Source organism: Barbus barbus, assembly GCF_936440315.1.
Source record: "Barbus barbus genome assembly, chromosome: 13".
Lineage (NCBI taxonomy): Eukaryota > Metazoa > Chordata > Actinopteri > Cypriniformes > Cyprinidae > Barbus > Barbus barbus.
Genome location: NC_136741.1, coordinates 30,393,366 through 30,409,604, shown reverse-complemented (window position 1 = coordinate 30,409,604; position 16,239 = coordinate 30,393,366). Strand labels below are relative to the sequence as shown.

Genomic DNA, 16,239 nt, shown 5'->3' with positions numbered 1-16,239 from the left:
AACACTGCATTGCTCAATATTTTACATCACAGACAGTGGCATCGAATCATCATCACATGGTTGATTGTCACATGGTTGATTGTGACATGCTGCAAAAAAAGGTTTGTGTTTCCTTAGAAAGCGTGAATACATTTCATTGTCCACTGATAATGTATTCACGCTTTCTAAGGAAACAATCTCAAACTTGATCTAACGATGCTTCATATGAAAAGAAAGAAATGAATCAGGGCTTGGGATAATTAAGGTGAGTAAATGATACCTTATCTTTATTTCTGGGTCAACTACTGCTTTGCTGATCATTTGTACAAGAAATTCTACACACCGATCAGAAACTTTAATGTGATTTATATTTATGTGAGTTACTGTACCTGTTGAATCCAGCGACTTGGAGACTTTAGTATCTTTGCTCTTCTTTGATTTCTGCTTAGAAAAAAAAACAAAAAATGCCTAACATGAAAAGTGTTCTTAAAAATGTCTGTAATCATATGAAATTAAAAATAATATGGAAGTAAAAAGAAAGGAAGTGAAAGCAGTTTTTGTTCATTCAGTATGTTGAGGGTGCATTTTAATGTCCTCATCTCTTACAAATTATATTGCGATAATGAATTTGCTTTTACTGGCCATTTTTAATCTTAGCTTCCACCAAGCACATCCCAAAAAGCACTGCAATTCTATATCAGCAAGGCATCAATTTACTTTTGCAGTTTTAGCCTTTAATCGGCGCTCCTCCATAGCCTTCTGTAGCTTCTCCACCTCCTCTTTAGACCCATTCAGCATCACAAGGTCGTCTTCTTGAAAAGGATCTCCACACTATAAAAAAAAAAGACAAGAACGTGAATAGTAAAATTACACAAAAATTAATACGGTTAAATGACTAGTTTTGGCACACAGACAAAAAAAAAAAGAATACATAAAGTAATAGTAAAATAAAATAAAGAAAAACAAAACCATATGTATAATAAAAACAAAATAACATTTATTAAAATAATAAAAAATAAAATGAAAAATAAAAACACAAAAAACATGTATACACAATAAAAACAAAAACAATTACAAAGAAATGGCATGACACTAGGGATGTAACGGTATGAAAATTTCTTATCACGATTATAGTGACCAAAATTATCACGGTTATCAGTATTATCACGGTATTGTTAAAATGTGCTGGAGATATTCAAAAAGTACCGATACATAAATCACTTCAAGTTTTATATTTAAAAATCAACAAACAACAAATAAAATGACTTTTTGTTTGCATAATCACTAAAACAATAACATGACCAATGATGTTCGGATTTTAAATGACAACTTGACTGACAACAGTTTAATAGCATATTCAAATATCTCATGTAAATGTTCAAATAAAGCTTTGAAAAAGTTTCATAAAAATGTAAACCTCACATATCAGCCTTTAAATAAAGAAAAGGATTAAGTCAAAATTACAATTGATTAATAAATGATTATATATATTTTATCTGCTCCAAAAGTAATTATATATAGCTTATCTGAATTGTTTAAATGTGTAGAATCCCCATAAGCTTGTTTTTCATCAGTCGGTCAAAATTTACAGCAGGGCATGCAAATTTGGTCCGTTTTTGGCCAGACAGAAACTGCACACAGGCTGAATGTAAATATGTGTCTGTATATCCACTCTCTGACAGCAGGTGGCGCTTTATATGGAAAAGCTGAATTACAGCTGATTCCCGTGAACTCCGCGAACAAAGCAGTATTGTGTTTAAGAACACTTCCTTTAGGTATTACATGGAGCTGAGATGAAAACAAAATGCCATCGAATCGTTTCTGAAGACAGTCAGACCCTTCAGAGGTACATTCATATAATTAATTCATTCATAAATTAATTTGCATAATTCCCTCAGCACTCTTTTAAAACCTCCCAGCTTTTCCGACCAATTTTCACTCAAAACGAAACTACTCTGCACGCTGTGCGCACGTGAGACTGTTACTTAAAACTGCGCTTTATGCTGGACAGTATTTATTTACCGTGACTTGTTCAAATCGTGGTAATCGAATACGGTTTTAATGATAATTAAAATATGAAACGGTAATACTAACCGTGGGGAATTTTATCATGATTTATCGTCAAACCGGTAATCGTTACATCCCTACATGACACACATTGAATTGACCATATGCACGATTACTTCCTGGTTTTAGATAAGCCAGCTCAGTCATTTCCGGTCCACTGTGCTGTGCCGAAAGGGGAGTGTCCTCACAATTTGGAGAAAAGTTTTATTTTTAAGAGGATGTCCACGTATACTGTTTCAGGAATGAGAAAAGCGAATGTTAAATTATGCGGCGAGTCATTGCTATGATTGACAGTGGCAACGGAGTGAATCATCTGACGAGCCGATGTCAAAACAGAAGTAAAATAAAGCAGACTAACAAAACTACAGCAGCAAGTCTGTGTTGGATAAAACTTAAACGATGTAGCTATTAAATGAAATCTAAATTCAAAATATTGAATGCATTATTGTTATACCAACTTATTTTGCATTTAGGAATTTTAATAATTCAGCATTATAGGCTGTTGTCTGGCCTTATTTATTTATTTATTTAAATGACAAGTGACTTTGTGACTTCCTGCACTTGCTATACTTTATACTTCAGTGCTATGAAGTACAAAATTTGTTATAATATTTATTTTATAATAAATCAGAACACGTGAAAAAACTAGGCAGTTGAAATGGCAGCTGCAGCCAATGATTGATCCTATACTACCATCTCTTGGTTATAACGGTAATTTCATTTTCTTCTTAAAAAGTCTTTATTTTTCGCCGAGACATGTTTTTGACACATTTCTTCATGTCATCGTCATGAATGAAAAGTGATGCTTTAATAATATGAATTTTACTGCACAGAGTTGAGAAATAATAAAGGCTTTAAAATTTTATAAGATTTTAAGAATGTGTTCATGGCTCTGAAGGTAAGATATTGATTATCGAGAATACCATTACGACGTCGTTTAAGAGAATAGCTGTTACTATAGTGTTTATTTGTCAGCATTTAAATGCGTCTGGGTACTTTCCTGGGATTACAAGACTCATATAAAATGACATGTTCTTTAATAACATGAAACTTTATGTTAATGCCGCTGTCATCATTTAAGGTGTTGCAATTATTTTTTTCTTAGATTCTAATAAGAATGAGGCAGGAGAGGTTTCTGTGACAGTCTCTACCTATATACAGCACATATCAAATGAGCTTCACCGGAAGATTATGAGCTGGCTTATCTTTATCCGGAAGGTCTAAAAAGCGCTCCGTGCATATGGTCAATTGAATGTAAATTTTGACGTAGCATTTTCTTGTAAAACGCTCCAATAATCATTATTTACAACTTTAAAGGGGTCCTATTATGCGTTTTCACTTTTTGAATTGTAGTCAGTGTGTAGTGTGTATGTTTGGGCATAAAATGATCTACAAAGTTACAAATCTCAAAGTCCACTCCAAAGGGAGATATTTCGTTTTAAAAAAATCCCTTTTCAAGAACTACAACGAATGGCTCATTTGGACGACAAAGTTGTTTTCCTGTATTTGTGGAAAATTATAACATTATTATACCATGCATAATTTTACCTTTTTCTGTTTAACCTATAGAAAAGCAATAAAAGTTCAGGAAGAGTGTTTTCAGCCTTTTTTTATATATATATTTTATATAAAAATATGGCATGCAGCTTTAAACAATGGCATAAATCTGTTCAAAATAATCGTTATTAATAATCGGAATTACAATCTCAAGGGAATAATCGACAATTATGATTTTTGTCATAATCGTGCAGCCCTAATAGGACCCCTTTAAAACAAACATTTTTTTAAGTGTATTAAAGTCTATGATAAGACTATGATAATACACAATTACCTAAAATATTGTCTGAAAGCAAAGTGCACAAACTGTAGAACTGTTATATGTCACTAAACAGGCCATAAAGCAGGTATGACGGCTTTGCCTGAAAAGCAGAAAAATGTTGCACTGATGACTAAGTTAACCGAAAGCCAAAGGCACACACAATGACACAGGCATTCAGCAGCAGCTATTGTCTTGCATACGAGCAGCACTGGCACACACAAGAGCGCTAATCTCCCTCACTCATCAGCAAACGCACGGACCGCCAGCCTAAGGGCTCACTACAGGTTAGTTGCTTTCTGTCTCTGCGCTCAGGTCGGGAAAAAACAAGGAGCCAATGCATCTGGAATCATATTTATCTGCAAAGCAAGCATCTGAAGAAAAGAACAGGAGCAGGAGGTGGAGAGAGCAAACAGAGATGAAGATTATGAAGGTAAAGCTGAAGAGAGAAACAAATCTGCAGCATCTACTAAACAAACAAAACTAAATCTGGTTGATGCTTTAAAGTTAGTGGTGCAAGGGATCACAGAACTCACGGTTCAGATCATACTACGGATTTTGAGTCACGGATCGGATCATTTTTCGGATCAGCAAAAAAGTTTGCTTTTAGTTTATTACGAAAATCATACTTTAAATACTTCTATACCCCAGCAGAAATTACTGGCTTAATTACTAAAGTCAGTAATACAACAAGAACAACTGCACAAATTACAAGCATAGATGAACAGCCTACAACATAAAATGATAGGCTATAGCTCATAAAGACAGTAACAGTAGTATTCAGGTGCAGAAATGTAATAATTAAGGGTAAAACAGCACAATAATGCTTACTGCATAAGTTAAATACAGATTAATATTTGTTAAAACTGTGGTGTTGTTTGATTAGCAGACCAGACAGAAGTAGGTACACAGGGCTCGCAAAATTTCAAAATCCCTGGTAGCCCTTCGGGCAGGTACTCTTCAGATTTTGGTAGCCCGAAAATGAATTTAACTAGCCCAAATAAGAAAAAATATTTTTTTTTAAATATAGAAAATCAGATAGTCTAAATGTCAATCAAAAATATTTTCAATACACAAATAACAAATATGAAGGAAGGAATTTTATTTCACTATTTACAGGGTATCTGCAGAATTTAAAAAAATAAATTTAAGGCAATGTATTACCCATTTTAAGAGCCGGGGTTGGACAATGTATATGGTAACATACAGTATTATGCCATAAAATGACACGATTTACAGTTCAGATACAGGTTTCACAAAAACAAAAATCTTATACAACAGCATTTCAGCCTTTAGACCATTTTTATGAAAAGGGATAAATCAAGCATATAAATTATTATATTAATTTAAAACGAATAAATATTACTGTCTTAAATGTTTAGATTTTTAGAAGGCACATTAACTTCTTTCTCATTTACAACACTATGTGTTTACTGCTTAAAAACATGGGTCAATATTTGCATTGACCTGACCATAAGCAGCAAGAAAGGCTTATTGGAAATGTAAGTTCTTTCTCTGCCATGAGGTGGCGCTTTAGGAGGGGCTTAATATATAATATGAAATAAAAATGCCAAAGACACGTTTCTGAAGAGTCGGTTCCCTTCAGATAGCCTACATTCACATAAAGACATCCGTGCCGTGTATTGACTTTGAAATGTGCAGCGCTCATATTTATTCAATGACATCTTTGCCTTTTGAAGTTTAATCCAGCCGTATTGCCATTCTTGTCTTTCCGTCCCCAACTGAAAAAAAGACTAATAGGCCATATGCCTAACAATAAACATTCAACTGAACGTGTCCAACAAAGCATTTTTGCCAGGTGCTCTTCTGAAAACGGCCAGCTGGTGGCGCTTGAAAACGCTTTGGTGGCACAGCGTTTTTCCAGCTGACGATTTGGTTGCTATGATGCTATATGCTATATCTCATTTTTAAGAATAGGCCTATTACTAAATATAAAAATGCAGTAACCAGTAAAATTGACTTCTCGATTGTTGTTGCGCAAGTAGGATGGTTGGTCGGTGCAGCATTTGTCCCGCCCCTCCTCCACTGATTGGATGGCTTAAGTGACAGTGACGAGCGCTGAGCTTTACCCAAAGTTGAGCAGCTATCAACTATTTCTATAGTCTTTGTCTCAGCTCCAAAAGAAAAGAAAAAAAAACAGAGCAAATGAACTTATAAAATATAAAATAGTCGTCAGTTTGCCACAAAGAACACAGAACGTTTTACGTACCATTAACACATGAGCAGGTGTACATTTCTTTCGTACCAACTAACATTTGGAAAGACACTCCGAACTTTTTTTTTTTCTTCCCCTCGCTTGGGCCCCAAGTGCACATGGGCCCCTGGGCCCGTGCCCATAATGCCCATTGGATAATCCCGCCCTGTCCTTATGGATCACGGATCATCTACGATCCGTTGCACCCCTATTTAAAGTCAACATAAAAATCAAAACTAGCAACATTTACTTCCTTAATACACATTCCCGATCTTACTGTGCACAATTTCCTCAATGCACATTATTGCAGATTAAACAAAAAAAAGCATTTTTGCAATACAAATGTAACATTTTGCTCTTGTTTCTAAAAAGCTACTGTAAATGGACTGCTAAAGTAGCTATTTTTTTAAGCTTGACACTCTGTTTACATTCGAAATTCAAATGACTAAACTAAATGATTACAGAATTTTAAGAATTCATTTATGAATTAAATCAACAAACTAATTCTCCACTGCACCTTACTTATGTGTATGAAAACCATTCTTTAAGACCATTATAACTGCTTTAGTCAACTGTAAACTTGAAACCATAAAATCACTAACCGTAACCATTCACTTTCTAGATCATATTGTGCACAATTCCCTTTTATTATTTTTGCTATAAAATTTTGTAAGCTATTTTTTTTACCGAGCTTTGTTATTTTTGAAGCTTGACAGTCCTTGCTCACGTTTAAAATACAAATGTCTAAATGACAGAATTGTATTTTTATCCATGATAGTAATTCAAATTGACTCAAGTACTTTCTTAATGCACATTCATGATCTTATTGTGCAATTTCCTCTATGCAAATTATTCCAAATTTCCTTGTTCACAGACAAGCGGCAAATAATCAAAATAAATGACAAATTAAATTTTTACAAAAGATAGCAGCTATTTGTTTAAAAATGTAATCAAGCCATTATGAAAATCAAAATGGATTTTCAATTTACTTTCTGATCTGATCGTGCACAAATCAATACACATTATTGCAAATTTAAAAAGCACTTTTGCAATAAAAATTAAAAGTTTTGGTTTGCTATTTACACATACATATATGGACTGCTAAAATAGCTATTTTTGTTGGAGTTTTTTGTTATTTGAAGCTTGACCATCCTTGTTCACATTCAAAATGCAAAGTGATCCAAAAAAATGACTAAATGATGACATAATTTCCATTTTTATGCATGACGGCAACTATAAGACTGAACCAATTCCCACATTACTAAAAGTTACTAGAAGTGCATAATTTAGACAAGCATTTTTGCAGTAAAAATGTACAATTTTGGCCAGTTATTTAGGCTACTATATATTAAAGTAGCTATATTTAGCTTTGTTATTTTTGAAGCTTAACGGTCTTATTAAAATTCAAAATGCAAAAAGTGAATAAATGACAGAATACAAAATTTTATGCATTACAACAACTATTTGTTTAAAACTGAACCAGTAACTAATTCCCACATTCCTGATCTTATTGTGCACAATCTCCTCAATGCATTTTATTTCAAATTTAAAAAGCATTTCTGCAATAAAAATGTAAAATTCTAGCCTGTTATTTACACAAAGCTACTATGCATGGACTGCTAAAGTAGCATTTTTTTCTTCCTTTTTGTTGTTTTTGAAGCTTGACCTTATTCACAACCGCAAAATGCAAATAGTAAAAGAACTGAACTAATTATAACAGAATTAGCAAGTATTCATTTACAAATTTAAGCAACTAATTCCCCACTGTCTCTGTGTATTAAATGCATTCAGGACCAATAAAACGTTTGCGCTTTAGTTGGGGGTAAAACCTGAAACCATATAACACATCGAACCAGTTCCGCTGAATACAACAGGTTACAGAACTGGTTAGACATTGTGCTAAAGATGAAACGCCATGACAACACGTTTCTCATGAGATAAGAGTGTTAAAAACACAAAAGAGGTGCAAAATACAGCAAGGGCTGGGCCAACCATTTTTCACCTCCTCACGCCCCTCCTCCTGTCCTTCCATGGGGAGTGTAACTGAGCAGCCAAACCCCACAGTCACACACAGCGACATCATAACAGCAACAACAAGCTCACACCCCAAGCAGTTTCACTCTCTCTCAGAGAAAGAGAGACGCGTTGACAGCAAGCGATCGGCAGGGATTTCAGCTCACGGAGGAGCCATTTAGACAAGAGGTCATGTGGATGTTAGCACGTTTGTGAATGTTTAATCCCATTTCCTATTTAAAGGAGTGGAAACGGCTTGAGCTGAAAGGTAAGCACACTTTGACTCATGGAATTATTGGCCCGTGTCTAATGCACTTGATGTTGATGCTTCAGAAAACCAAAACATGTGTTGGAGAGAGCCTGTAAAGAGCTTTCATTTTACTTTTTAACTACAAAAAAGACGTATAAAGGCTGGTTATACTCTAAAGAGTTGAAAAAATTTATATTTCTCCATCAGCACGTTGTTAGTGATACCAGTCTGTTACTCTTGAAGCCTGAGGTTTGATTGTACACTCGTTATCTTAACTGGTGCTTTAGTTCATTTGCTACTGAGACATTTAGAAAATTAATCATCTTTCGATAAAAAAAAAACATGTTATGGCTCTGAGATTGTATGAAAGCATATGTACTAAAATTCAGAAAGTGGTTATAATATATAGCATTGTGATTAATACAGTAACGCCACTGTACACCTAGAATGAATTTAAAGTTCAAGTTCATGTGCTTTTTAAACACTTCCTTAATCAATAGTCAAGACTTCCAACACTACAAAACTCTATATATTTGCACTACACTTGATTTCAGTTTACGGTTCAATTTACGCTTGATGTAAAAGTTTCCACAAAGCTAAGTTTTCTTTAGTAAATGGTTTGTTTGCCGAGTTACCTGAGCAACTGTTCTTCGAAAAATTGTCCCATAACCATTCATGATAATGCAATTCCTAATAAAGTTATCAGCTAAATGGTGAGTACACAAGGTGTCAGGTTAGAGTCTTTCTTTCATCACTCTGTACAGAACAACACCAACAGTCAATATAGTCTAATACAGCCATTAGTTAGTCACACAAAAAACAAGCATGCATCAACATCCCTATGCTAAAATTTGCTCAAGAAGAGAAATTTAGAGGACTTCAATAACGCAAAATGTTTTATAACTCATGGTGGTTATATTATAATAATTATATTTCTTAAATAGGATGTTGATGATGCATTTCAACAGAAATACATTTGTTTTCTATCTAGACACAGCATCCTGCCATTTTGATCTATTTTCTGCAGAACTTGCAATGCTTGCATTACACGTAACCAAAGAACTGATGAAGAAAACGAAAATAAAATGCCAAAAACACAAAAAAACGAAAATATACAAATAAGAATATTATTAAAAACTACAATAGTCTCACAACAATAGTAAAATAATACTTGGGTGATGCAGTATAATGCTCTTAAAAGCATAAACATAGCTAAATAAGTTGTTAAACCATTTTAAACTATGTTTTATAAATACATTTCACTGAAAAATTAAGTATACTCAAAAATCATTGCATACCCCATTTTTTTTTTTGGGGTCGCAAAACACTGTACTTTAAGCCAACCATGTTAAATCACGCTAAACACTAAATCTTTAGGTGAAATGTCATACAGTGCTGTTAAAATAATTTTTTTGCAATCTTCTGGCTGCCTTTAAACTAGAATTGATTTGATAGTAATATCTTAAACTCGAGCTAAAGTGTAATAGGTCACACACTGTACACACTACATGATGCTGATACAATGGTGTGTGCTTTTCATTCTTTAAGGTGACAATGGACAATGTCAGCGTGTTTTATAAACCCCTGAGGGTTCATTAAACGACTTAGCAAAAGCGATATCCAAAACTCATTTGTGTCCAGCAACTGGGACCTCCAGCAGTGAACGCAGCTCTCTAGGGTGCTATTAAAATGAAACCCAAGAGTTGCTGCGCTTAGAAAAGAGTGACACAACAGAGTTACATCCAGGTGGGAAAAGACTTTTGTACCCTCATAGAGATGTAAATGCAATCGACGTTACTGTCAAAGGGTATGATGGGACTGCACCATTATGCGTCATTATGAGAGTGAACTAATTCTCTTGAGTAATGGAGACGCCCGTTCAAAAATAAGTTTGTCCATGTATGTAATGATATGATCAATTCTGTCCATGACTTCACATCACCGCTGAGACAGAGCCACCCAAAACATGTGCTCTAAAACTCCTCTGAGTTTCATGTAGTGACACGATTCACCTTAATGTCATTGATTAAAATAAATAGTTTAGAAATAATTATAAGTATTTCAAACAACTAGATGTGTAGATGTTTATTTTAAAAAATTAGTTTAGCTAAAATAAAACAACAAAATGCTTTTAATGGCACTCACTACTGGTTAATGTTAATAGTAACATTTCAAGCTGTAAATAAACATAATACAATGTATTTTGAATGAACGATGCAATAATGAATTCATTTTAATTAACTTTAACCTAGATTAATAAATGCTGTAAAAACAGTTCTTACTTGTCAATATGTAATGCATTAACTGATGTTAATGGTTATTGTGAAGTGTTACACGTAATGTCTAATTAATGATTCTGTGTGATACTGATCACCACAAAAATAATTTTAACTTGGGTAAAAGTGGGAAAGTCAAGCATATATTTGTTTAAAGTACAACAATTCTTTAGTAAAAATAAAGTCAATAAAGACATTTATAATGTTACTAAAGATTTCCATAAAAAAAAAAAAACAATTCCTGAAAAATAAAATGCATCATGGTTTCCTCATAATTATGAAGCAGCACGTCTGTTTTCAACATTGATAATCAGAAATGTTCGTTGAGCAGTAAATCAGTATATTAGAAGGATTTCTGAAGGATCATGTGACACTGAAGACTGGAGGAATGATGCTGAAAATACAGCTCCGCGTCACAGAAATAAATGACATTTAACACACATAGGAAACATTACTTTCAAATGATAATATTTCTGTCATTTTCACTGTATTTTTAATCAAATAAATGTAGACTTGATGAACAGAGGAAACTTCTTTCACTTCTTTATTTAACAAACTGTTTTGCCAGAAGTTTACTGTGGTTCTGTGCTTATTTAATGATTAACAGAAAGGGGTAGGGCTGTGCGATTAATCGAAATTGAATCGAAATCGCGATTTGAGACGTTGTGATTTGCTAATCGTAAAGTCTGCGATGTGGACGCGATATTACTCTGTTCCAGATCATATGCATGACTGCCAGCCTTGAGTCTTACTAACCAATAGAGGGAACCTCCGTTCTCCCCGATCAGCACTGCTCTAGCCAACTGCGTAAACGCCCACCATTTAAAAAGGGTCAGATCGAAAGTTAGGCAAATTAAAACTAAAGAAAAACGTATTCAGCTTCAGCTTCGAAATGACAGACAACGAACAAAAAAGGTAATTTGCAAGAGCTGCATCACAACGCATATCAAGAGCTCCCTTATCGGTTCTGCTTTCAGTACTGGAGAATAAAAGATACATTTTTAGATGTTTTATTAGTAGACTTCATGAACGTTATCTTACACATGTTATCTCCCCAACAGATTAATTTGAAATAAGTTTATAATGCATGTTCGCTAATTCAGAAGACCGCTCACACAGCCCGTGTCTCTGAATACTCGCTCCGCTCTGCCCCACGCTGCGCATCTCCTGCGTCTCACGGACGAGACGTTTACATGCAGCTTGTCTCGTAATGCTCTTTTATACTCGCGGTCTCGCGTCTGAGTCTCTCACGAGCGCATCTGGCAATATGGACGAGGCACTGTGTCCACTCGCACCTGGCTCCGCGTTTAAAACGAATGTAAATTAAGTCTAACTGCTTGCCAATTTCACTTGAAATGAAACATTCAGCACATTTCCCACTTGTTCTTAAAATCCCAAATACTTAAAAATGACTAAATCAGCCCGTGTAACATGTAATACTTTAATAATTGACTAAAGAAATACAGTTCTTTATTTATAAAAAATAAACAAATCTTTCCTGTGAAATTCAGTAATTCTGTAAAAGTAGTAATACCATTATAATCTTCCCATCAGAAAAAACAAAACAAACAACAACAAAAAAAACCCCAGCAGAACCCCTCCCAAAACAAAATAGAAAATTTTATGGATTGTATTGATTTTAATGTAAACTATAATGGTGTCTACTGGTATTTGATGCATTCTATTGGTGGGATGTAATCTAGCAGATGGCAACCAACAGAACAACAGTAATTCCTATTGGAATAACGCCCAAAACAAAACAGGAATTTTAAGGGGTATGTATATTTGAGCACTTCCCCATGTTGTGACAATTTCCTCTCTTAATATGTTCCTCTTCTGCTCCGTTTCAGGAGGTTTGTAGCTGCTTTTCAGATGCTGGACTATTATGGTCCAGCTTGAGAAGACCAAGTGCAGTTTTCTCTTCTGCCTTGGACTCTGCATCCTAATATGTTCCGCCATCTACCTGAAAGGCAAAATAGCCAACACCCCACTTCCTTCAACTGACTTGAGCAGCCAAACCACGCCAGCCCCTAAAAGCTGTGACATTCTTCCACCTGCAACTCCTGGGTTTACATGGCAGCGAAAAGACTGTAAGAAAATCAGCTATAAGACCAAACCGGACGCAAATTGCACTCTATTGCAGTCAGATCTGCACTTTATTACAGCGCCGCTGAGCAAAGAAGAAGACGACTTTCCTTTAGCTTTCATAATCACCATACACAAAGAGCTGGAAACGTTTGTGCGGCTACTGAGAGCCATTTATGTGCCACAGAATGTGTACTGCATTCACATAGATGCTAAAGCGCCAGAGGAATACAAGACGAGCGTACAAAACCTAGCCCGGTGCCTCTCGAATGTCTTTGTGGCATCCGTTAACGAAAAAGTGACTTATGCTGGCTTTTCCCGTCTTCAGGCTGACATCAACTGCATGAAGGACCTTCTGAAGTATCCTACAATATGGAAAAGAGTTATAAATCTGTGTGGCCAGGACTTCCCAATCCAGACGAACCTGGAGCTGGTCCGGTACATGCAAAGACCTGAATGGAAAGACAGGAACATGACGCCGGGAATGAAGCAGCCACCCACTATGAAGCACAGGACTGAGTTTCAGTACGAGGAGGTAAAGGGCACCCATGTGGCACCAAAAGGCAAGGGTCAAAAGAAGGGGCCACCTCCTCACAACCTGACAATTTACTTCGGGACTGCATATTACTCCTTGACGAGACCGTTTGTGGAGTTCGTCCTCAACGACAAGGTGGCCAAAGACTTGCTGGAGTGGTCTAGAGACACCTTCAGCCCGGATGAGCATTACTGGGTGACGCTGAACCACATGAAAGGTAAGTCAGAATGCAACAATCATGAGTATATTTTGCTTTAAAATGCAATGTTGACTCCAGTCAGTGAATGTTGAATGTTCCAGTCAGTGATTAAGCAAGATAACAGAAATATTGATGACAGAAAACTGCTCAGAATCATGTGATCTCCCAATCATAAAATTGGTCTTGCATGTTTACTCAGAAGCACCTGGCAGTTATGTAGAAGGCGAATGGGAAGGTAACGTTCGTGCAATCAAATGGAGGGACCAAGAAGGAACAGCACACCAGGGCTGTAAAGGTACGAGAATGTCAAACGAACACTTTTTACGCTGACATAGGATACGGTTTTATCTGGGTTTGTTTTATATAATTTGTCACAGAATCAACAATATTTCTAGTATACAATGCCACGTTTATCCATGGTTTCTGCAGGTTTTATGAAGGCAAATGTAATATATTTATTTTTTACGTTTTTAAGACCAAGTAAAGACAATGTAAGGAATAAATTGAATGGAACACAATAAGTCAATATGGTCTGCAGAAGTAAATGTCTTGTATTAGCAACGAATTTCACAAATTACATCAAATAATTATCTGTTTTATAAGAAATGTATCAAAATAAACACAAACAAGAACAAATATCTGCTAATGGGCTGAGAAAAATCAACTTAATTCCATGAGAAAAAGTTTGACGGGTGTGTGGGTGTTTAATTTTATATTTCTTGTTTTAAGTATAAACTCACAATTTCTCAGAAAACAAGACTGAATATGTTCAGTTTGCATCTAAAGTAAACATATCTTGATTTAAGGCTTAAGATATTTGTGTTCCAACAAAACAAAAAAGCAGTGTATGTAACATTTAATGGAATGACTTTATGAATTTACATTTTTCTGCTCTGATTAATTACCTTTTTAGGCCTTAATTTGCGGAGAATTAGGACTTTTTAAAATCCCAAAGAAACCCTGTTATTAGAATGTTAAAGTTAGCATTTAAGACCGAGTCAATTGAGGCTTTTGCACAGTCATTTTAACCATAGATCTTACCAACAACAGTCTGTATTTCCATATAAACATAGGTCTGCAATCTCGTGTCTATGGATACCAACACCATTGTGTTTGTTTCTACAGGACAATACATCAGGGATATCTGCGTTTACGGGATTGGCGATTTACCGTGGCTTATCGAAAAAGAGAGCATGTTTGCAAATAAATTTGAGACTGCAAACTTCCCAGAAGCCCTGGATTGTCTAGAAATGTGGCACCGACATAAAGTTCTCCAGCACGCTACGGTTCCCATACAACCATCATGGCGTCTCACCAGTGAGGTCGAAGTCATTAACGGCACACTCATTTTAAAACCAGGGGACTGTGTCTAAACAAACTCCCACGAAAAGTCACAAAGAAGGTGAAACTATGCACAATAAACTCCTACATGCACTCAAAACCCTGTATTTCGCATATATATTACTCTTGACGTCAAAGTACCACATGGACACAGTAGACATGAAGGAGGAAATAATAGAAACCTCACTGGAACATTTTCTGCTGTACGGTGCAAATTTGTTGAGTCGATATTAACGCCACATGGCAATGCAGCTCGTGATGTATAAATGCTGAAAACATGTGAACACTGATTGTTATGTGAGTGAAGTGTAATATAACTGTTGTGTGGTTAATAGTAATCGTAATTTCTATTTATTTTTATTTATTAACTGCTGCATAATACACTGTTTAAAGTGAATAAATAATTTTTTGAAAAAATCATTTTTGACTTACAGAGCCAATCGTTAGTCAAAAGTTTAGTGAGCATCATTATGGCATGTCTCTGTAATACTTTCATAATGTAAGCCGCATATTTTCAATATGTAAATATGTATGGAAATTATGTACACATGAACATCTGCTCAAGTCAATTTTGTTTTCAACACTTTTGTTATCTGTTCATACTGTTCAGTTTCTGTGCTTCATTTTTAGTGCCGTCAACTGCATTGAATTGATAAAAACCACAGCCAAACACATCAAGCACTTTCATTTCCATTGTGGTCTTAATAAATGTGCCTCTTTAGCAACTTGTATAGAAAACAATTCTCTACTAACAACAACGTACATTTTTGGACGCTGACAAAAGAACATATTATAGCCATAAACATTTACATCATGACCACTAATAGACATTTAGTCAAATAGATCACCACAAAGTGGTACTACAGCTGATGGTATATACTGCCATGTCTCATCCATTTGCAATACAGACAAAAATGATTACTCGATTAGAGGAGAGATGTGCTGATACTTTATTCAGAGTTCACCTGGTGGACAGAAAACAGGTGAGCAAGTACTACTCACGTGAAAGTCTCCTAAGATATCTGTATTTGCATAAATGCTATATTTACTACCAAAAAAAAAGGTTGAAGCCTCCAATCTGGTCAGCTTTCCTTGATGTTAAAGACAGAATGAAAAATGCCTATTCAAGACCTAGACACGCAATATATAACCACAGGGTTATGATTAACAGCACCAAGAATAGTTAAAAATTTGCTTGGAAATGGATAACCCTGAGAGGTTTATATTCTATATTAAAATACAGCTGATTGTTTGTCGACGCACAGCATGCCATGCACCGATCTGACCTGTTTATGCCGGTTTGGAGAAGAGATGGACTGCAGGATGCAGTTTCCCTATTTCCGCCTTAATGCTCGGATTAATTGAGACAAATGCCACAGAGAAACAGCAGCTAGCTGAGGCTGAGCCTGAAAGCAATTAGACTGAGGCAGGGGACTGGGAGGTTAATGATTCACTACTGAGAG

At 35.4% G+C, this 16,239-nt stretch overlaps 2 protein-coding genes across 5 annotated transcripts in view; one reads left to right on the top strand and one right to left on the bottom strand.

Moving 5' to 3' along the window:
* LOC306879572 (replication termination factor 2-like) overlaps nt 1–16,239 on the bottom strand; it is a 31,955-nt gene that overhangs the window by 6,372 nt on the left and 9,344 nt on the right. The window contains exons 6-7 of one of the 2 annotated variants that reach the window (XM_079432617.1): nt 697–810; nt 369–423 (exon numbers count right to left, since the gene is read on the bottom strand). In XM_079432617.1, coding sequence (XP_079288743.1) covers nt 369–423; nt 697–810 — 169 coding nt within the window. The remainder of the gene's footprint in view (nt 1–368; nt 424–696; nt 811–16,239) is intronic. The other variant, XM_079432618.1, reaches the window with a different exon arrangement.
* On the top strand, nt 125–15,510 carry LOC306879571 (beta-1,3-galactosyl-O-glycosyl-glycoprotein beta-1,6-N-acetylglucosaminyltransferase 7-like). 3 transcript variants are annotated; one of them, XM_079432615.1, is made up of 4 exons: nt 125–244; nt 12,467–13,453; nt 13,635–13,730; nt 14,561–15,509. In XM_079432615.1, exons 2-4 carry the CDS (start codon nt 12,502–12,504, stop codon nt 14,806–14,808), a joined length of 1,296 nt encoding a protein of 431 aa, XP_079288741.1. In that variant the 5' UTR covers nt 125–244; nt 12,467–12,501; the 3' UTR covers nt 14,809–15,509. The 3 variants fall into 3 exon arrangements, with proteins under 3 accessions (XP_079288741.1, XP_079288742.1, XP_079288740.1); XM_079432616.1 differs by lacking the exon at nt 125–244 and adding an exon at nt 4,042–4,295; XM_079432614.1 differs by lacking the exon at nt 125–244 and adding an exon at nt 8,140–8,358 and having other exon boundaries at nt 14,561–15,510.